The sequence below is a fragment of the Ailuropoda melanoleuca genome, chromosome 4, assembly GCF_002007445.2.
Source record: "Ailuropoda melanoleuca isolate Jingjing chromosome 4, ASM200744v2, whole genome shotgun sequence".
Lineage (NCBI taxonomy): Eukaryota > Metazoa > Chordata > Mammalia > Carnivora > Ursidae > Ailuropoda > Ailuropoda melanoleuca.
Window position 1 is genome coordinate 29,549,532 of NC_048221.1, and position 22,207 is coordinate 29,571,738.

A 22,207-nucleotide genomic window follows, 5' to 3' on the forward strand; every position below is an offset into this window, starting at 1 on the left:
TCCCACTGTCACAGGGAACGCTGCAGTGAACACTTTGGGGCTTCATACTCGTGTATACATCTCTGAGTATTTACTCACAACAAATTGCTAAAGGTAAAGCCGCTAGGTTAAAAGGTTTGCCTATTATAAAGTTGTTACACTGTAAATTTACAGATTACTCTACAGAAAGTTTACAATAACAAATTATTCCAACAGTAAGTTATGAGAATACCCATTTCTGTAACATTCAGCAAGGTATTACCAATTACCAATGTTAACTTAAAACAATGCTTTCATTGTTTACCAATACACTTATATAACTGAGATTACTGAACACACAGAACTTAAAAAATCATCATGTGTTTAGAATTAATTTGTATTTCTTCTTTTATGAATTACCTGCATCTGCTCTTTGTCCTAATTTCTACTGATGTGAACCATGAAGCAATAGGCAAGCTTAGTGTCTGAAAAGGAGTATGGAACATAATACTACATGTCTTAAGTAATCCTGTCCCAAGAAGTACTTTCTTTACATTTCCTATAATTCTCTTTTAGCTAGGGGGACAATAATTATTCTTGGGTGAGAGGACATTTTTCTTTTATAATGTAAAAGAATTTTAATCTAAAATGGAACTGGAGGATATAAAATGGAAAATCTCACACATGTACCCTTAGGAAAACAAAACCTAAGGACTGGGAGAATGATTTCTTGTAAATGCCTGATTTACAGAAAACTGATATCTTGGAATTTTTAAAAAAGATTTTATTTATTTATTTGACAGAGACAGACAGCAAGAGAGAGAACACAAGCAGGGGGAGTGGGAGAGGAAGAAGCAGGCTTCCAGCAGAGGAGCCTGATGTGGGGCTCGATCCCAGAACGCTGGGATCACACCCTGAGCCGAAGGCAGACGCTTAACGACTGCACCATCCAGGCGCCCCAATCTTGGAATTTTCTTAAATGATAGAGAGTTGGTAAGGGGTTGCCTCATATCAACCTTGGGAAGTTTCGCTTATGGTTTCCAGAGGCATGAAAAAGAAATGACCCAGGTCAGGTTGGTCTCACAAAATAAGCTGAATTGAGCTCTGTATGACTGGACTGGTTTTGTCTGCTTGAGAAATTTTCAAAGCTGGTCTCCTTTTGTTTTTAATTTTAACAGGCTCTAACTAGACACTCCCCTCTTTATATTTCCTGACCATAAATACAGCCTACCTCAAACCCTCAATGGACTTGCCTATAGTTTGCTACAGTTTNTTCAAAGCTGGTCTCCTTTTGTTTTTAATTTTAACAGGCTCTAACTAGACACTCCCCTCTTTATATTTCCTGCCCATAAATACAGCCTACCACAAACCCTCAATGGACTTGCCTATAGTTTGCTACAGTTGCATATCCCAAATAGCAATTCCTCTGCTGTTTCCAAATAAACTTTTGACAATTTTGAGCTTGCCTCAGTTTACCTCTTTATCTAGGTCAACATTCCTTGATGTAAGAAGTGGCAGTGGAAGGAGATGACCCCTGAAGAATGACAACCCTTAGAATGAAGCAAGGTACCACACCGAGCCCCTTGAGCTCACTGCTTCCATGAGTCACTGTCTACTTTCAGTTTGGTGAGTCTCCTTTTGGATTCTGAGTTCCCTCTTTGGTTGAGCTTTTTGATTCAAGCTCTGTTTAAAGGCGTTGTCCTTTTTGATGACTATTCTACTTGTTCACTTTCTTATTGGAAGCACAGTAGAATTTTAGTATAATTCTCTTAAACCTTTTGAGAGAAAAAGTAATTAAGTAATAGTGGTGGGCATGGGTAGAGCAAATAAATGCTACAAAAATACTCACCACCTCTTTATGAGAGACCAGTCCCCAAAGCAAGAGCCTCACCAGACTGGGTAAGTTGCTCACAGAGGGCCAGACTGAACTGTCAACTCTAAGATAATTTCTATGCAACAAGGGACATGTGGTCACCAGTTGGAAAACTAGAGCAAAGGGTGTCCACCAGGAGGAAAAAAAGGTATCTCATGAAAGGCACACTGTAAAATAAAATAAACTTCTAACCCTGAAAGCACATCCATCAGGCTGTTAAGTAACTTTTCTTTTACTCTCGGTAAAATCTCTAAAATGTGGAATTCAGATCATGTGACTATTCTAAGATTGGCCCTCCCTCTGTGCTCCCACCTGGCTTTATGTTATAAAACTATGGTTTCTTCTCATGTATATTTTTGACGAAATGGACCACCTTACTAATGATAATTTAGAACTTCAATGGCCATTATGGGGAACTTTAAGTCTCCCCAGGCTTGTTTTTCTCTGGACTGAATTAGAAGTCCGTGGCAATAGAACAAACAATCTGAAAGGGATAGCTATTTTAATTGGTACCTAGAGGCTTCTAAAAGTATTCAGGATTCTAAAACTGTCTCTTTACAAAATACTACTTTTAAGTGAACTGAAACAAATAAGCAATGATAGAAGATAAAGAAGCATCTGAAGTCTTTCTCTCGCAGCACCAGCGAGGTCTCCCCTAACCCCGCTGTTCCAGCTCTGCTATAACCAACTTTGCCCTCTTATAACCCCTTCTTTGTCTCAACTCCCCTTCTTCTCTAGTGCTGAAACCTTGCCAACTGAACCTGTTAAAACTCTCTGACAATCCTGCTAAATTATTAATTTCTTATGTCCCATGGACTAAAGCTGAACTTAGAGCTACAGTAAAAGATTTTCCCAAGGTAACTGAGGATCCTCATAGATTTGTTGAAGAATTCAATATTATCACTCAAAATTATCAACCGGGTCTCTCTAATCTTTATCAATTTGTTTATTGCTTGCTGGAGAAGGTCAAGCCCAGCACTGGATGAAAGCTGCTGATTGAGAAAGCGCTAAATAATCTTTAGAATTCCAAGTAAGTCAAGCACCAGCTCTTTTATATGACCAAGCTTGGGCCATTGCCAAAAGGCTGCATCTGGCCATTTTGAGGGCTTTCCCTAAACCAGTAAACTGCAACAAATTCAGGCATGCACCCAAAAGTCTGATGAATCTGTTCACGATTACTACAGCAAACTCCAAACTGTTTTTAAAGAAAAATCTGGACTCCCTCTAGATGTTTGATTCCCCAGGGTGGCCTTTAATTCAATGTTTATAAGTGATTTAAACAGAGATCTGTTAGTTAAGAGAACCCACATAGGATGAGAACCAATGCCCATCCCAATGTTGATCTTGTCAATCTAATTAATCAGTTAGCCTACACCCTAGAACATGATTCCAAAAGAAGGGTAACTAAAATTTAAATCCCCAACTTCAACAGATGAAATCTCCTAAGCAGACTCTCCCTGATGGACTCTGTCGTTATCACAGAAAACCCAACCATCTGAGAAAGGACTGCTACACATTAAAAAGATTCAGATGATGACAGTTTTCCAAGAACCAAGGGTCAGACTCATCCCAACGATGGGGCTCCAAAGAAACACAGGGACTGTTTCTCATTCTACCATTAGAGAGACTAGAGGAAACTACTCTTCAGATTGGGGATGAACCTCTTATAATATTAACTGACACAAGAGCTACTCCATCAGTGCTCAACCCCATTATAATTAAACAGTAGCCCCCTTGGTGTAATACATTTATTCAATTAATCAGAGCCTCAAATAAACCATGGTGTGTTCCTATTTCTAAATGTATACACTTTTGCTTGGGACAGTTGCAAGATAAACTTCCATTTCTCCTCAGTGAATCAGCTCCCAACCACTTACTAGGACAAGGTTTCCTAGAAAAGTGTTGTATTGCCATTTCCTTCTCTTGAAAGGGAGAACATAACTCTTGAGTTAGAATCCCCCGAACTTAAATCCCTTGAATTTAATCTCCAAGAAAATCCAAACCTTTTTCTTTCACAAGTACTTTACAAATCAGGGAAGATCAAACTTCAGACTTATCCCCATTATTATGTTTATATCCCCTGCTCTATGGGCAAAATCCCTCAAGGACATATGTAGAATTCATAGTGCCCAAAGTTAAGATCCAAACTGATCCCTTGAAACCTCTCCCCAGAATCAATCAATACCTCCATGAGCAAAGAAGCTAAATTGGGCATAAGACTATGAAGCACAGGGATTTACTGTCCCCTTGCACCAATCCTAATATCCCTATTTTACCTGTAGGAAAACCTCATGGTTAAGGATGAAAAGTTGTCCAAGATCTCTGAGCAATAAATAACATTGTTATTCTTCACCATCCTGTTGTTTCTAATCCCCAGAGTTACTGGCATCTATCCCTACCGAAAGCAAATTTTTCACCATAATCAATTATGCAGTGCATTCTTTAGTATTCCAGTTGATAAGGCTAACCAGTATCTTTTGCCTTTACCTGGAAAGGACAACAATATACCTGGATAGTAACACCTTAAGATTTTACTGAAAGTCTTTACTTCTCAAATATTTTAAAAGCTGACCTAGTGGATATGAAATTTTCTAGGTGCTTCACCTTACACAGTATGTAGATGACTTACTTCTCTGCTCATTCTCCTAAACATCCTCACAAGAAGATCGTATTCACCTGTTAAAACTCTTAGCAATTAAGGGACACAGTCTCAAAGAAAAAGTTGTGATTTGTTCAAATTCAATCCAGTATTTAAGACATTTAATCTCAGAACAATGGTTATATCTAGATCCTGATAGCTTTCGTGGCATCTTGAGCTTCCCAAAACCTAAAACCAAATGTCAATTACAGGTTTTCTTGGGACAGCTGGTTATTGTTGGAATAAACTTGTCCAAAATGGCCTAGCCCCTATGTCTTATTAAAAACCATGATCCCATTATCTGGAAAAACCAAGTTGAAGGAAAACTTAATAAATCTTCTTATCCTGGGAAATCCAAACTATCAGCTACTTTTTCCTTTTTGTATGTAAAAAAAGAAGGAAATGCCCTCATAATACTTAGACCAAAATATGGGGGCTACTACCAACTTTTGGGTTACTACAGCCAACAATTAGATCCCAAGGCCTACGGTTCCTTACCCCCATACCCTGGGGCTATCCCTGCCACTGCCTTTCTAGTAAAGGTCACTGAAGAAATAGTCATGGGATCCTCTTTTACCATCTTTGTACCTAACGCTGTCTAAGCTCTCTTAAATGCATCCAACACCCTCCAGCAAGCCATCTTGCTTCTTAGAAAATTCTCTTGCTAACTACCCCTCATATCACTCCTTCCATGAAAGAAACCCCCCATGACTGTTTGACTTTGACGGATCATCTGTTAACCCCTACTGATGACTTATGAGAAACCCCCTTGACAAATGTTGATTTCTCATGATTCACTGATGGTTCTTACTTGAAAAATGAAAATCGTAAATATTGTGCTGGATATGTGATATCAATTCCTTTTGAAGTCATCGATACTGTACCCTTTCTTTTGGCCACTTTAGCCCAATAAGCCAAATTATAAGCTCTTATTCAAGCATATATTCTTGCTAAAGGTAAAACCACAAACATCTATACCGACAGTCACTACACCTTCGGAGTAGCCCATGATTTTGGAATGGTATCGAAATGAGGTTTCCGTACTTTCAGGTTTCCTTAAAATGGCCCTTATATCCAAAATTTATTATATGTTATGCTCTTGCCAGCAGCTCTAGCTATTATTAAAGTCTCTAGGCATTCTAAGCCTGACTCCCAGGAAGCCAAAGGAAACCACCTCACTGATGTCTCCACAAAAAAATGCGGCTTTTGGGATTCACAGACTAAACTTGTCATGGTCCAGAAAACTACTTCCCCTGGTGATGACTTAAGAGAATTAAACAGGAAAACACTACAACTGGCCCCTGAATAGGAAAAACAAAAAAAAATGGAGATCTAAAAGGCTGTTGGTATCATGAAGAAAAGAAACTCTGATTCAGACCAAATAACAAACCGTTCCAAAATCTTACTTATACTAGGTCAGCTCCCTTGTTACTTCAGATCTACAGAAATTTAAGGTACTCACATAATCATTCCCACAATGCTAGTAAATCAGATTATGATTACAATGATTATATTTCTGATCATAAGATCCTCTCTTTTATTCCAAGGAAAAATATCTGGGCAAAGAGACCCAACTGTGCCTTAGAAGACACTGGGTATTTCTTTTTATGTGGAAGAAACATGAACTGTACATTTCCCCTTAATTGGAAGGGATGTTTTGGGATCACTGGCCTCACCTCTGATGCTGAAATTAGAAAAACTCTTCCCTTCACTGATTATATACCTAATCTTGGGTCCTCTATTAACTTAAAAGGGCATGTCAGAACTGGGAAGGTTATGATTTTGGATGGATGCCTACATATAACCCTACAATAGATAGAAAGGGTTTGGGGCAGGCTTTTGCCAGAGCCTTTTTAGCTTGGGTTGGAGTAGCAGACCTTGAAAAAGCAATTCACAATCTTTCTGTAGTTATGTCTACCTCTTTCAATGCTTCTATCTGAGCTTTTGCATATCAACAAACTCAAATAGACAGCCTTGCTGAAATAGTCCTACCAAAACTGCAGAGCCCTTAACCTCCTCACTGCTCAGCAGAGGGGAACCTGTGCCCTACTTGGAGAAGAATTTAGTTTTTATGTCAGTAAGTCAGGGAAAATAACACAAGAACTAAAAATAATGAAGGACAGTATCAATTTGCTAGCAGAAATTGGCCAAGCTCCTGGAACTTGGGGCATTTTGAACTACTAAATACAGGCAAGTGGGGAAGCTGGTTGAGAAGTGCATTTCAATCAATAGGTATCACTGGGCTTTTGATCCTCAGTTTAATCTTTTTAATTAAATTCCTACTGTTTGGTATTAGTAAACAAATGCCTTATTCCCAAATGTATGTAGAAAATAAAATTCTTTTCCCTTCAAAGGCTTTTCCTGCAATTCAACCGACAGTGGAAACTAAACTGTCTACTTCAGAGGCACATAGCTGAGATCCCTCATTTTTCAATACTCTCGTTCAAACGAGGCAAGTGAAACTCTACATTATTTCCCTCCCCCACGGGATAAGACACCTGAGGAGGGTTCTCCTCACCTTAATGGGAAAAGACACCTGCGGATTACCCTCCTAAGCTCCATGGGACATAGAATACAATCCACCGGCAATCCAATTACACTTTTAAGAAAATTAGCAAACAACATCTGAATGATATAATTGATCAGAGCTGTTTTCTGAAAAAGATCTTGATCAAAAAGTGGAAATGTGAACGAATTTCAATCTAAAACGGAACCAGAGCACATAAAATGGGAAATCTCATGCATGTGTCCTTAGGAAAACAAAACTTAAGGACTGAGAGACTGATTTAAATAGAGCCTACTCCAAACCTTCAACAGACTCACCTGTAGCTTGCTATAGTTTGCATGTCTGAAATTGCAATTCCTCTGCTATTCCCGAATAAGCTTATCTTTTTGACAAGTTTGAGATTACCTCAGTTTACCTCTTTATTTAGGTCAACAAGAGTACTGTATGTTTTTTCTAACTCATGGAAAACATGTTGAGATTATGAGTCTAAATAATTCATTTTTAGGGGGCAAACATAATCCTGCCACTTAACTCTATTCAACAAGCTCAAAAACACTGAGATGAGAAATGGCATAGTCATGTATTCATTCCAATAATGCTGCTGTTTCTAAGACGAAGAAAAATTAATCTCTGGAATCATTTTGTGACTGGCAGGTTTAGGAACACTTAACTAGCTCTGTGATTTTGAATGCTACTTATCACCCAGGCAGGTGATTTGACAACCCATATTCTTGTGGTAGAGAAGATGGTGCTGGTGATAGGTGGGAATACCACCTGCTCACCCCACTCTAAAAGCGCCATGTGTGGTACAGTAGTATTTTAAATAAAAAGAAAAATTTAATTTAATTTCATATTGAGATTTATCTGGTCATTTCAAAATATTTCTTGACCCACAAAGAAAACTTCTACCTTTGGATTGGCAATCAGTGTTCTGAATTGAAACTGGCTGAGAAGAAAATAGGATGTGAGAAATAGCTTTGAATGCAATGTCTATATTGTATTATGAAATGATAAACAGATTTCTACTTACTAAAACATTCAGAAAGTTCTGGGTGAGCTATCATGGTTGATACCAAGACCCTATCTACCAATTAAAATAAACGGCCATCATCCATTTATTAACTCAATATGCAATTCCTGAGCACACAGTATGTGCCAAGAATTGTTTCATGCCATTGCTTTATGGAAATATTAGCAAATAAGGCAAAAGATGGGTCACCAAGGCTTCAATCTGGTGAAGGATGGGAGTGGAGCATGAGACAGGTAATAAACAGGTAAAAACAGATAAACAAGGAATGGAAAAGAGCGGTTAAAAACTATGAAAAATAGAACAAAGGATGGGATAGAGAAGGCAAGAAAGAACTTTCGATGGGGTGGTCTTGGAAGACCTCTGAGAGAAGTTGACATTTAAGCTGTGGCATTCATGCAAAGAGCATTCTAAGCTGAGGGAAGAGCAAATGAAAAGGCACAGAATTTTTTGCGTCAGGGAATCAGAAAGAAGTCCAGTGAGTGAGCATGTAGGGAAAACAGTATGAGAAAGAGTGGTTCATGCGCTGCCTCAAGCCTTAGAGAAGAGTGGGGATGTCACTCTAAAGATGTTGGGGTGCTACTGGAGTGTCTTAAACAGAAGAGTGACCTGATTCAATTCATATTTTAAAAAGCTTGTACTAGTTGGTGCATGGTGGGCATGTTACTGTGGGGCAAGAGAGGAGGGAGGGACACCAGTTGGGTAGACACTGTGGTCGTTCAGGTAAGAGGTGCTGCTGCCTTGACCTAGAGGGTAGCCATGAAGGTAGAAAGAAGTAAGCCTCAAAATCTTGTAGTTCTTATGTTAAGCATTTATGGCACTGTTCTGATACTGTCTGTGGACTTTTTGCCTCTTCCGGTAGACTATATTTTAACTGCTACCATTTATAAAGTGCCCCATGTTGCTCTGGGCTTTATACACATTGAATCCTTATAACAATTTCATTCCAAGCTCATGTGTGAGGAGGTTAACTAACTCCCCAAGGCCACAAAGCTAGTGAAGGTCATATTAAGGTTTACCTCGGTCTGTCTGATTCTGAGCAAGGCACAATTCGGCCAATGTACTATAGTGTCTTAATTTAACCTACCTTAGGGGCAGAGTCAGCCCAGGGAAATCAGAGCAAAGCTGAGTTTCGTTAATGGCTCTTAAAAGGAGAAAGGCAGTAAAGGGAAGCCCCTGCCTAAAATGTAGATTCCTGAGCACTGCCCTGAAAATGCAGAAACAGAATCTCTAGGTTTGGACCTGGGAATGTGCATTTTAAAAATGCTCCTAAGTGACACTCACTAAAATTTGCAAAGACTGCAAAGTAGGCACTCATTCAACAAGTATTTGTTGAATGAATAATGGAAAGATTAGGTAGGAAATGAAGATCTAGAACACCTCACTCCCACAACCCCTGATCCAGAGAAAATATAGGCCCATTTTGAGTGGGCCCAAGCAGAGTCTCGGCTAGCCCCCTCAAATCCACTTGGAAATTCATGATGTGACTAATATACTGGTATGATATACTCAGACCTTCTGAAAGCTTTCTATTTTAAATAATTACTCTTGATGACGAGGTACTAAGTCCATTTGTCGCCCCAGATGAGGAAGTACAAGCCACTCAACTGGTATACATCATATATTTTAAAGGCAAAACCATCTTTTTAAAAAATTGTTTTCATCTTTTAGTTTTTTCAACATATGGAGTCAGGCTATACTCATGAAACGAACTTACCTATTAGACAGGATATATACAGTGCCTAAGGCCCACAAGACTTTTAGGGGTATACAAAAATGTTTTCATTTCTTTTAAAACCAGAAGATAAACATGAACATATTCTGGCCTGGATTATATTAAATTTTCACCAATGCAGTTGTAAAATATAATTTTAATTATTATTTTTTTCAATCAAGAAGTGGCCCATAAAGATAACAGTGCCTAGTCATAATGTGACCCTAGTCACAGCTCAGGGCCCAGGTGAGAGACACCTTACCTGGCATGCATTGTATAGGAGCTGATGTTCGAATTTCTTGATCCCAAGAATGTTCTGGAACATCTCATAGAGCTGCTCCTTGCTCAGAATCAGCTCGGAGGCTGCACTGGCTGTCATCCGGGCCTGCTGCTTCCTGGGGTCCTCTTCCCCACGGTAGATAGCATCAAACTTGGCCATCCAGGAGCTCAGCACAGTCTCCTTGCTGAGGCCATCGATCTCAGGCAGGCTGCGCACCCTCTTCTCAATGTGCTTCTTGAAGACCTCCCTGGAGTCATTGGCAGAGCAGCCTCCACTCTGCACCATACGGGCCACACGGTCGCTCTTCAGGAACACCTGAGCAAGAATAGGGACAGGAAAGATATTAAGGACTCAGCCCTGGAAATACCAGTTTCCTAGGGCTGAGGGCTAGGCTGACCAGCATAATGGGAGGGACCAGCATCCTGCCCCACTACCTCCTAGTTGTGTGAACTCAGAGAAGTCACTTACATGTTTTGCTTTTGTGTCCACATCTGGAAAATAAAAATAATAATAGTACTTACCAGGTTGTTAAAAGGATTACATTGGTACAGTAATATCATGAAAGGCAGCATATACTATCTAGATTCTGTGCTCAAACAGCTGGGTTCTTTCTTTGCCACTTATTGGCTGTTGTTTCTTTCATCAAGTTAACCTCTTTATACCTCAGTTTTTTCATCCATAAAATGGGATAATTGTAGTCTCTAAATCATACATATTTTTAAATGAGGATTAAATGGATTCATATATGATAACCACTTAAAAAGTGGACCACAGTAATGCCATATGGGTTGTATTATAGTTATTATTATTTTTTTGACTTTTTACATTGAAGTATAGTCAATGTACAATGTTGCGCTAGTTTCAGGCATATAACATAGTGATTCAACAAGTTTATATGTTATGTCACACTCCCCACAGTGTAGCTACCATCTGTCAGCATACAACGCTATTATAATACCACTGACTATATCCCTTATGTTCTGCCTTTTACCCCAGGACTTCCTCATAACATAACTGGAAGCTGGTATCTCCCACTCCCCTTCACCCATTTTGCCCATCTCCCACCCCCTCTCCTCTGGCAACCATTAATTTGTTCTCTGTCTTTATGGGTCCATTTCTGCTTTTTTTTATTCACTCGTTTTGTTTTTTAGACTCCACATATAAGTGAAATCATAGAGCATTTGTCTTTTTCTATCAGACTTACTTCACTTAGAATAATATCCTCTAGGTCCATCCATGTTGTAGCAAATGGCAGGATCTCATTCTTTTTTACATCTAAGTAATATTCTCACGTGTGTACATGTACACACACACCACATCTTCATTAACCATTCATCTACTGATGGACACTGGTTGCTTCTATACCCTGGCTACTGTAAATAATGCTGCACTGAATACAGAGGTGCACATATCTTTTCAAATCAGTGTTTTTGTTTTCTTTGGGTAAATACCCAGTAGTGGAATTAGGGGATCATATTGTATTTCTATTTTTAATTTTCTGAGCAACCTCCACATGTTTTCCAAAATGGCTGCATCAATTTACATTCTCACCAACAGCACAGCCACGTTCCTTTTTGTCCACGACCTCGCCAACTCTCACAAGCCAGGGTGTCCCCAGTGCCCACTGCAGGGCGTGCCTGAGCGGGGTGACTAGAGCTGAGGTAAGGTCCTGGCTGAGGCACTCCATGTAGGGCATGCATGACCTGGAACCCAGGTCCTTGGGTGGCTGGAACCAAGGCGAGGCATGGACTGGGGCTCCTGGGGCATTCTGCACAGGGGGTGCCTTCATGGGGGTTGTGGGGGGTGCTGGGGCCAAAGCGGCGCATGGGCCACGAGGTCCCGGAGCACTGTATGCTGGGATACCCTAGCAAGCTGCCCGAAGCCCAAGTCGTGTGGGCGTCGAATGTTCTGGGGGTGCTCTGTACCCCCGTCGCCGCAGCTAGAGCTGCAGTGAGTGCCAACCAGAGGTGCCCGGGTGTGCAGAGGGCCGGGGCCGCCTTGGGGAGGACCAGTGGCGCTGGCTACGGGACCCAGGCCGGCTGAGGCGCCAGCGGGCTACGGCGTCCAGACCGCAGCTCCTCTCACGTGGAGCGGGCGTGAACCCAGCGGCTCACCAGCCTCTCTGACCCAGAGTTCCCTCGGCTCTCTGGCCAGCCCGCGGCGCTCTAGGACTAGTCCCTCTACAGTCTCGTTGCTCCTGTAAACTGCGGCTTTTGTCTGTGCCCTCGGGTCCCTCCGCACGGTCCCTTCCTTCTGCAGTTGGCAGCTTTGGGGGTGCGAGTCCCTTTCCTTACCCTGTCCCTGTCTCTTACTGTTCTCTGTGTGCTCTCTGCAGCTTTTGTCATACAGAAGCTATTCTGTCAGCCCTCAGTTCTTCTTCAGGACGAAGTGCTCCATAAGTAGGTGTAGATTTGGTTTGTCCCTGTGGAGGAGGGGAGCTTAGGGTCTTTCCGCGGCGCCATCTTGGACCCCACCGTGGCTGTTAACTGTCATTATGTGCAACGTACCTGGCATGAGGTCTCACACATGTTAACCACCATTTATATTTCTTTTTATCCTCTCAGTGATACCCACCACACTTGAAATTGAACAAGTATTCGGTAAATATGTATTTAACGTCGCCCTTCCTGAAATGTGAACTCCATTAGGGCTGCGCCCTTCTTGTTTCCCCACAATGTCGTCCACCTCTCCTACAGAGCCTGGCACTGAAGAAGTAAATGAATAAAGATTATGGTAGGCATTCTATTCAGTCCATCTTATAGGCTGAACACCAAGACTCCAGAGAGGGGTAGGGACTTGTTCTTGGTAACTCAAACTGGCTGATTACATGGGTATGTTTTGTTTTGGTTTGTTTTTTAAATCTCAGCCTGGTTCCTTCCTTCCCTAAGGGTCTTGTCTGTCTGGTGGAGAACCCCTGGTTGTTTTGCAGGTGCTTCCTAGGTCCTGGGACCAAGCCGTCCATTAAGAACAGTTTACTTTTGCTCCAGTGCCCACCATTTGGAAGTGTACACAAGCTACATGGTTCTGGGGTGTAATACAAGGTGGTGAAACTGCTGCTTCATATTCATGAAGAGGAAACATCTGACATTTTTGAGCTGTGTCCTGGTCACACTTCAGAAGGTGCATAAATATCCTTCCAGAGGCAGAACAAATGTTCACTCCCCTGTCAGATTTCAAGAAATGCCCTTGTTAGCCAGGAGACAGCACTGCTTGGGGACATTTCATTGCCTCCTGCTTCATCGCAAAGACTTCCTTGGGGAGGAGAGATGTTAGAAAGGTGGGCTCCGTCTACTGCCAAATTAATGAGCTAATTTAAAAAGAAGGAGGGCTGAGGATTTGCTTCACAGGCAAGGGCCATGGCCTGCTTCTCTGTGCCTGGGAACTAACTGGTACTCAGTTGAGACCTTAGAGTTCATTTAAAAGTCAATTGTAGAAAAAGAGCTTCAACTAAATCCTCAGGCCTTAGGAGCTTTAATGAAATAAAGAATTTTCCTGAAAATCTGCAATGTTTAATGCAGATAGTTTCTCCATCTACCTAACACATCTTATCTCAGTTATGGTTTGGGTCTCAAAGAACATCAAAGTTTCGAGGCAAAGAGAGGAAGTTTCTGGAGTGTAGTATTGAGGCAGGAGCTATAAACCATTGTCCTAGGCCAACTCTACTGCTAATTTGTTGTGTGACCTTGGGTAGGTCACCTCCCCTCTCTGGTTCTCCAGTTTCTTATTTGTACACGAAGAGAAATGAGCAAAAAAAAATTTGAGGTTGCCTTTTAGTTGTAATGTTTGTACTCTTCTTCATGATCACATTCATCCTTTCTCTGGGCACTCGCTAGGTGGAAGGCACTGTGCCAGGTGCCAGCAATACAGTGGTGAGCAAAACAGATGCAGATCCAGCCTTCATGCCTCCACAATGTAATAATAATCCCATAGAAATATTACAATCTGGGACAAGAGCTTTCAATGGGAAGTACACAGGACCATGGGTGTCTATAGCTAGGAATCTATTCCAGTATGGAGTAAGAAAAGCCTTCCTGGAGGAAAACTCCTTTGGGATGATATGTAAACAATAGGTAGGTAAAAAGAGAGTAAAAGAGCATTTTAGAGAGAAGGAATGGTATGTGTAAAGACCCTGAGTGGCTGAGGAAATAGGGAGAGCCATTGTGGCTGTGGCTGTGGCTGTGGCAGTGAGGGGTGGGGTGTGACCAATGGCAGGAAGGAGTCAGATGGTGGAAGGTATGGGAGGCCACATTAAGGATATTGGTCTTCATTTGAAGGGCACTGGGAAGCCACTGAAGGTTTTAAGCGGGACATGGCATGATCAAGTTCAGATTCTCTGGCTTTAATGTGGAAAACCAACCTGAAGGGGGCTAAGAGAATAGGTAGGAGGCCAGGTGGGGGAGCACTTGCAGGAGCACTGATGAGTGATGATGGTGGTGGGGATGCAAAGGGGTTAATTCTTTGTAGTCAGCTCTAATGACCATCAATGACTTAAAACATCTCATCAACAAAGCAGCCATACTCTCCTCCCATCTGTCCATACCAGTGTCCCACAAACCTGGAGCAGGCCCCCGTTATAAGCTCTTAGCACCATATCCCTTTCCTCCAAAGCCCTTCTGTAGATGCCATTTGTCTCTCTGTCTGGTTAATATCTAAGCTCCTGCTAGACTGTAAGTTCCAGAAATGCAAGAGTTGTTTTTTTTTTTTCCCCATTCCTTTTTCTGAGTGCCTAAGACACTGCCTGGAACATAGTTGGTGCTGTGTTAAGAATGAATGAATGGGGGCACCTGGGTGGCTCAGATGGTTAAGCATCTGCTTTCGGCTCAGGTCATGATCTCCAGGTCCTGGGATCGAGCCCCATGTCAAGTTCCCAACTCAGCAGGGAGTCTGCTTCTCCCTCTCCCTCTGCCTCTCCCCCTGCTTGTGTGCTCTCTTCCTCTCTCTCTCTCTCTCTCTCTCTCTCTGTCTGTCTCTTACTCAAATGAATAAATAAAATCTTTAAAAAGAAGAATGAGTGAATTGACAACACAAAGTAGATGTCTCAAAGCAGAGATTCTATTGGGATTATATCGGATGGGAGCAAGAAGGTGAAGGGAAAATAAACAAGCACCATATATCGGTCTCTTAAAACAATGGACTGAGGCTAGATTTTCCCAGGGACATCACAACAGGGGTAAGAAATGAGGATGCTGGCCCACTGCTCCTAGGTGGCATCCATAACTGACTGGGTGACCCCTGGATCCTGCACACATCATCTGCTTCACATAGACTCTTCTTTGTATAAAGCAGTCACTTAATAAATATTTATTCAACTACTAGTAGATGACAAAGTCACTTAACTTCTAGAACCCTCACTCTCCTTTGCTGTCACATGGGATTAATTCAGTCAGCCTTCTTTGACAAGGATCAAACTGAAAGGACTTTGAGAAACAGAGGGCTTCATTTGTCCAGAGATAAGATATGACTGCCAGACCCAGCATGAGGGGAGATGAGTAGAATGTCAAGAGTGTGAGGAAGGAGGCCGGAGACTGAGGAGACAACAAAGATGAAGTGCCAAACAGAAGGCGAGGCAGCCATAGGGAGAGAAAGTGGCAGCAGAAAACTAATTTTCCAGGCAAATCATCTGTCTTGGCTTTTCAGTCTGTCAGAAGGGAAGTGTCAGAAGGGTCTGGGCCAGCCTCACCCTGTATTGAATACAGACCCTGAGTACCAATGTGCTTGGGTATTTCTAAAACCATCCTGGAGATCCATCTGTAGTGGGAGCTGTAGCTGGTGTTTCTGTTTCCTGTTTTGTTTTTTGGTGGTTCTTGCAAAGGACTTCAACCCCAGACACAGTTCTGTGCGGTACATCCATAAATCCTTCCTGTTCCTCTGCCAACTTCCCAGACAGGTCATAATGGGAGATGGAAGATAAACAAATAAATACAGAATGGTGAAGGGCAGTCAATTCAGTGACTTGACCTCATCCATCAGTTCTTTCCTCCATCGCCAGAGCCAAGCAACCTCAAGGTTATTTTAGGAACACACACGCACATCAGTACTTAATGACTGTACAGGGGACGGGATAAAGTTGGCCCAGCTCCCACTTTCTGATCCTTTCCTGCTTTACAAAAACATGTCATTCCAACATAAAAAAGAAAAATACCTAGATGTTAGAGTAAATAAGGTTTAAAAAAACCCACAACAACTTGGTTGCTACTAATGAATGCTACTAATTAATGTGCGAAGAGTAGACTGTAGTATCAGATGGCCCAGAGTTCACGTCCCAACTCTACCAGTTGCTGGCTTTGTCAACTGAGCAAATTACTTAATCTTTCTGGGCTTTGGCTGCCCCATCTTTCAAACAGGAATCCTAACAACCCTCCCATGTAGGATTTGGATGAGGATTCACTGAAGCAATGCATATCAATTGGTAAGCATATAAATGGCACTGGGAAAATGGACAGCCACATGAAGAAGAATGAAACTGGACTATTTTCTTACACCATACACAATGATAAACTCAAAATGGATGAAAGACCTGAATGTGAGACAGGAATCCATCAAAATCCTAGAGGAGATCACAGGCAGCAACCTCTGTGACCATGGCCACTGCAACTTCTTGCTAGACATGTTTCCAAAGCAAGGGAAACAAAAGCAAAAAATGAGCTATTAGGACTTTATCAAGATAAAAAGCTCTTGCACAGCAAAGGAACCAGCCAACAAAACTAAAACTCCCAACCAACAGAATGGGAGAAGATATTTGCAAATGACAGATTAGATAAAGGGTTAGTATCCAAGATCTATTAAGAACTTATCAAACTCAGCACCCAAAAAACAAATAATCCAGTCAAAAAATGGGCAGAAGACACAAACAGGCATTTCTCCAAAGAAGACATTACAAATGGCCAACAGACACATGAAAAAATGCTCCACATCACTTGGCATCAGGGAAATACAGAACCACAATAAGATACCGCCTTATACCAGTCAGAATGGCTAAAATTAAGTCAGGAAACAACAAATGGCAAGGATGAGGAGAAAAGGGAACCCTCTTACACTGCTGGTGGATGTGCAAGTTGTATAGCCACTCTGGAAAACAGTATGGAGGTTCCTCAAGATGTTAAAAATAGAGCTACCCCACCTGCACCCCAATATTCATAGCAGCAATGTCCACAATGGCCAAACTGTGGAAAGAGCTGAGATGTCCACTGACAGACGAATGGTTAAAGAAGATGTGGTATATATATATACATACATACACACAATGGAATATTACTCAGCCATCAGAAAGTGTGAATACTTACCATTTACATCGATGTGGATGGAACTGGAGGGTATTATGCTGAGCTAAATAAGTCAATCACAGAAAGACAGTTATCACATGGTTTCACTCATATGTGGAATATAAGAAACAGGGCAGAGGACCGTAGGGGAAGTGAGGGAAAACAGAATGAGAGCTCATCAGAGAGAGAGAAAAACCACAAGAAAACTCTAGGAAACAAAGGAGGGTTGCTGGAGGGGAGGTAGGTGGGGGAATGGGATACTTGGGGGATGGGCCTTAAGAAGGGCGTGTGATGTGATGAGCCCTGAGTGTTATTTGCAACTTATAAATTATTGAGCACTATATCTGAAACTAAAGATGTACTACAAGTTGGCTAATTGAATTTAAGTTAAAAAAAATTGGTAAGCATAGTGTCTGTAATGGTGCCTATTATATTTACTACTGAATGTGATAAAAGTTAACTGTTATTTTTAAATAGAATATCATGCAGCCATGAAAAAGATAATATTTTCTCATTAGCAACAAAAGATGTCCTGATAGACTGTCAAAGCAGATAATTCCAATGGTAGAGGTAAAGTGAAGTTGGGGGATAGGAGCATGACCCTGGGTTGAGAACAGTACAGATAATAAAACTGATGAGAATATGTCATAAGTATGACTTTGCAGAAGCAGGAAAGAAATTGAAACCCACTGTGCTAAATGAAACAAGTGGGTTAGTAATATTTTGTAGTTATTCTCCTGATAATCTTAATTTGGAAATCAAATATCTATCTTTATGTGTACAGACACATTAAAGATACTTGAAAAGATACTTACCAACATTTAATAATGGTTGTCTAGGGTGATGGGATTACAGGTGGTTTTCCAACCAAGTGCCTTAGATTTCTTTCTACGTTACCTATTTTTATAATTTCTATGGTATATATTTATAATTTTATGTTATGCTATGTTTTGTTATATTATGTTGTGTTATGTTTTACTTTATAATCTCTCTCTACATGGAAAAATTACAAATTTTACCTTCACTGAGGCAAGGAGCATGTCAGTTTCTAAAATAAAATGTACCTTTGGATCTGAAAGATACCTTTCACCAAAAGTAAAAGATCCTGGGACAAACTTTAGAAGCAGATCTGGGGCTTCAGGAGCAGTAGGCAGTGGTAGGTTAGCAGCAAAGGCAGTTCCATCCATTTCCTATTTCTATACCCTGGCCCCAGCCTTGACCTTATACCTCCCCTACCCTACACCCAGGCCCTGAAACTAGGGAAGTGGATTGATTCTATTAATTTTCAACTCTCTCCTACTATTTCTATGCAGCAGGAGTGTACTGACTGCCATCCTCCCCCTCCAAACTTAATGTATTTATGCTGGCACTTTCCAGGTGCCAGACTGAGGGTGAGGTAGTGTGTGTGTGTGTGTGTGTGTGTGTGTGTGTGTGTGTGTGTGTGTGCATGTGAGATTTAATCCTGAAAACAATTATGCAGGAAGGTCCTAGTACAGATAATGTCACTGAGGCTCACCCCTGGCTGAGGTCACCAAGCCAGCGTGCAGTGGAGCTAGAATTCAACCCCACATCTTGCAGACACGACGCAGCCTCCTAAACCACTCTGCCCTCTGCCGCCTCTTTGCTTGCTCCACTTTCCCCACGAGAACAAATATCTTTACCATGGACAGCTACTCCTCTCCGAGGGAGACATCTGTTTTAAGGCCACTGAGGACTTAGAGCAGTTTTGCTTACTGGAAAATACACAGCTTCATGTTAGAGGAAGAGCCAGATATGACCTGACTTCTGCTACACTTAGATTAAAAAAAAAAGGTCAAGCATAAAGACTGAATATAGCATGTCATCCAGTGTAGAGGACACCTGCAGTTTATGCCTGCCAATGCCCCTTCCCCTTCCGATCACAGTGCCTCGGTCTGAGAATGTGTTTGCCACTAAGTACAGCCTCAGTGGGACTGTCAGTCATGGGAGCAGGTCCTTAGCCATGTGGTGGGTTGTAACCTGAGGTCGGCTAGTCAGACTTCCCCCTGTGGGGATCAGATTCAGAGTGGGATGGCACAAGAATGGAATGGGGTTGGAGGAGAGTCATACCAGGGATGGGGTGTCCCCTATATCCTGCCGCCTGGCTTCCTGGGGTTAAGCGGTTAAGCTGCTTGGTTTTCCTCTTTTCTGTAGTTTGGTTATTTCCTTTGATAACTCTTATTGCTGCTGCTGCTGCTGCTGCTGCTGTTGTTGTTGTTGTGATGATGATGATGATGATGATGATGATGGCAGCTTAATTTAACCAGTCAGTAAGTTTTTGTTGCTAGCAACTACAAAATTCTGTTTTATTTTATTTTTTTAAAGATTTTATTTATTTATTTGACAGAGAGAAAGACAGCCAGTGAGAGAGGGAACACAAGCAGGGGGAGTGGGAGAGGAAGAAGCAGGCTTCCAGCGGAGGAGCCCAATGCCGGGATCGATCCCAGGACCCCGGGATCACGCCCTGAGTCAAAGGCAGACGCTTAACGACTGAGCCACCCAGGTGCCCCCAAAATTCTGTTTTATAACAGCAGTCAAAGTTAGCTAAAACAAAACAAAACAAAACCAACCAGGCCTTTGTTAAAGATTAGCTAAAAGAAACCAAAGCAAACTCAATCAGAGCAGTTTCACTGGCTAAAGCCCAGATATCAGCAGAAGCAATGCTAAAATGGGTGTGCATACATCCTCTATCTCATTCTACATCCCCACTTCCCACCAAACCCCCATGTTTTCTTCTGGGCAGGCTCTGAGTGAGAGAGGTTTTGTAAATTTTTTCCATCCACCTCTTTTCCCTGACGCCAATACCCGCACGGGAAGGAACCAAAATGAAGCAGGGAGATGGCGAGCGAGGGTGAGAATGCAGAGTGGAAGGGCTTACGTTTTAGACATTTGTCTTAAAGGCACTGAGAGTTAGGGAAGGTGGGGGGCCCGTAGAAATGGGTGAGTTCTCTGATGTCTCAAGACCACAGCTGTGGGAATGGGACAGAGTCACTCAGTCAGATCTCCCAGATCTCAGAGAACCCATTTCAGCGCCCAGCCCTCAAAGCCGGGATGGAAGAGATTAAAGGATTAATCTGCTGCCTTGCTTGATCGGCTTTGATCAGGGCCTCCAGGAAAGGATAAAATAAACTTTCATGCTCTCAAGACCAGAGGGAACACTGGTCTCCCATTACCCTGGCCCAGCTCAGGTCCCAGGCCCAAGCGGCTTGACGCTAAAGCTAATGCTAGCCAGCGGGGTTCCGAGGGGCTGGGTGGGCACAGACAGAAAAAGAGCAGAGCCTACCTCTTCCTTTTATCTAAAAAAAATTTCTTTACTACTCTAGGGGGTTGGAAAACCATTATTGCCTTGACAAAACAAAGCCAATGCCTGAAACCACTTTTTCTAATAATAAGTTTCTCAGAACTTTTTGAGGAAAAGTTGTCTTTTAAAAATATCATTACCATTAGCAAACTGGGATGTGAAGGTGTGCTACGGTGGGGTGGAACGTGTGTGTGTGTGTGTGTGTGTGTGTGTGTGTGAGAGAGAGAGAGAGAGACAGAGATCATGAGAGAGAGAGAGAGATTGAACATGTATNTCAGAACTTTTTGAGGAAAAGTTGTCTTTTAAAAATATCATTACCATTAGCAAACTGGGATGTGAAGGTGTGGTACGGTGGGGTGGAACGTGTGTGTGTGTGCGTGTGTGTGTGTGTGAGAGAGAGAGAGACAGAGATCATGAGAAAGAGAGAGAGAGAGATTGAACATGTANTTATCTAAAAAAAATTTCTTTACTACTCTAGGGGGTTGGAAAACCATTATTGCCTTGACAAAACAAAGCCAACGCCTGAAACCACTTTTTCATAATAATAATAATAAGTTTCTCAGAACTTTTTGAGGAAAAGTTGTCTTTTAAAAATATCATTACCATTAGCAAACTGGGATGTGAAGGTGTGGTACGGTGGGGTGGAACGTGTGTGTGTGTGCGTGTGTGTGTGTGTGAGAGAGAGAGAGACAGAGATCATGAGAAAGAGAGAGAGAGAGATTGAACATGTATTAGAAGGATATCCATTGGTTTTGCCTGCCAAGCATACATTCCCCCTTCTTCTTGCAAAAAGCACCCTCATTTCTCAATGAGAAATCACTGCACTTTCACTATAGGTGGTTCCAGTGTGGTTGCACCTGCTCACAGCATCCAGAGGGGGTGTCTGTCCTAGCACTGATCCCCTGGTCTAATTCACCTCCATCCATTGTGATTGGCTCCAGAAAGGACACCTGACCCATGTCAGCCCACCCAAGTGACCTGGGGCCTTTTGCTGGGACTCTCAGCAAAGAGGTATTCTCTTCACTCCTGCGGTTACTGAGCTGGTAGGGCATGGCCTGAAGCTGCAGGATCCTCCACGTGCAGAGAACCAGCCCAAGAATAAAGCCAACCCAGGGAAGAACAAAGCCGGAGTGTGGGGAGAAAGATACCCATCCTGCTGGCATCTTTGGAGTCTCTAGATCCAGCCACAGCTAAAACCAGGTCTATTCCTGGCCTTTTAAGTTTCTTGAACAAATAAATCTCATTTTTGGCTTAAACCAGTTTGACCTAGGTGTCTGTCACTTGTAATCCAAAGATTCTTGAGCAAGACAGATACTGACAGGGCAGCAACTGGATCCTGGAGTAGGGTGGAGAAAGAAACCCTAGCTTCTCCACCGCCCAAGAGTGAAGGGAGAGGGAAAAAGGGAGGAGTAATGAACTTGGAGCTCTCCCAAGGAAAGTGTTCATCTTGATCCTTTGATTGGGGACCTTTGCTTCAGAGGATTAGATTTCCCAGAAGCATGCATCCCAAGAATCTCAAGTTTACTAATGAATACAGTAAATAATTTATGACCCACATTATTTCCTGTTACTCAAATCTTGGTGTTAACTACTCCGTGATTTCACAATACCTGTATTCTGACCAAGCTAA

The 22,207-nt window shown here is 42.1% G+C and overlaps 1 protein-coding gene across 1 annotated transcript in view; it reads right to left on the reverse strand.

Annotated features, from left to right (window-relative positions):
• CADPS (calcium dependent secretion activator) overlaps nt 1-22,207 on the reverse strand; it is a 499,023-nt gene that overhangs the window by 343,179 nt on the left and 133,637 nt on the right. The window contains 1 exon segment of the mRNA XM_034658585.1: nt 9,979-10,311. Coding sequence (XP_034514476.1) covers nt 9,979-10,311 — 333 coding nt within the window.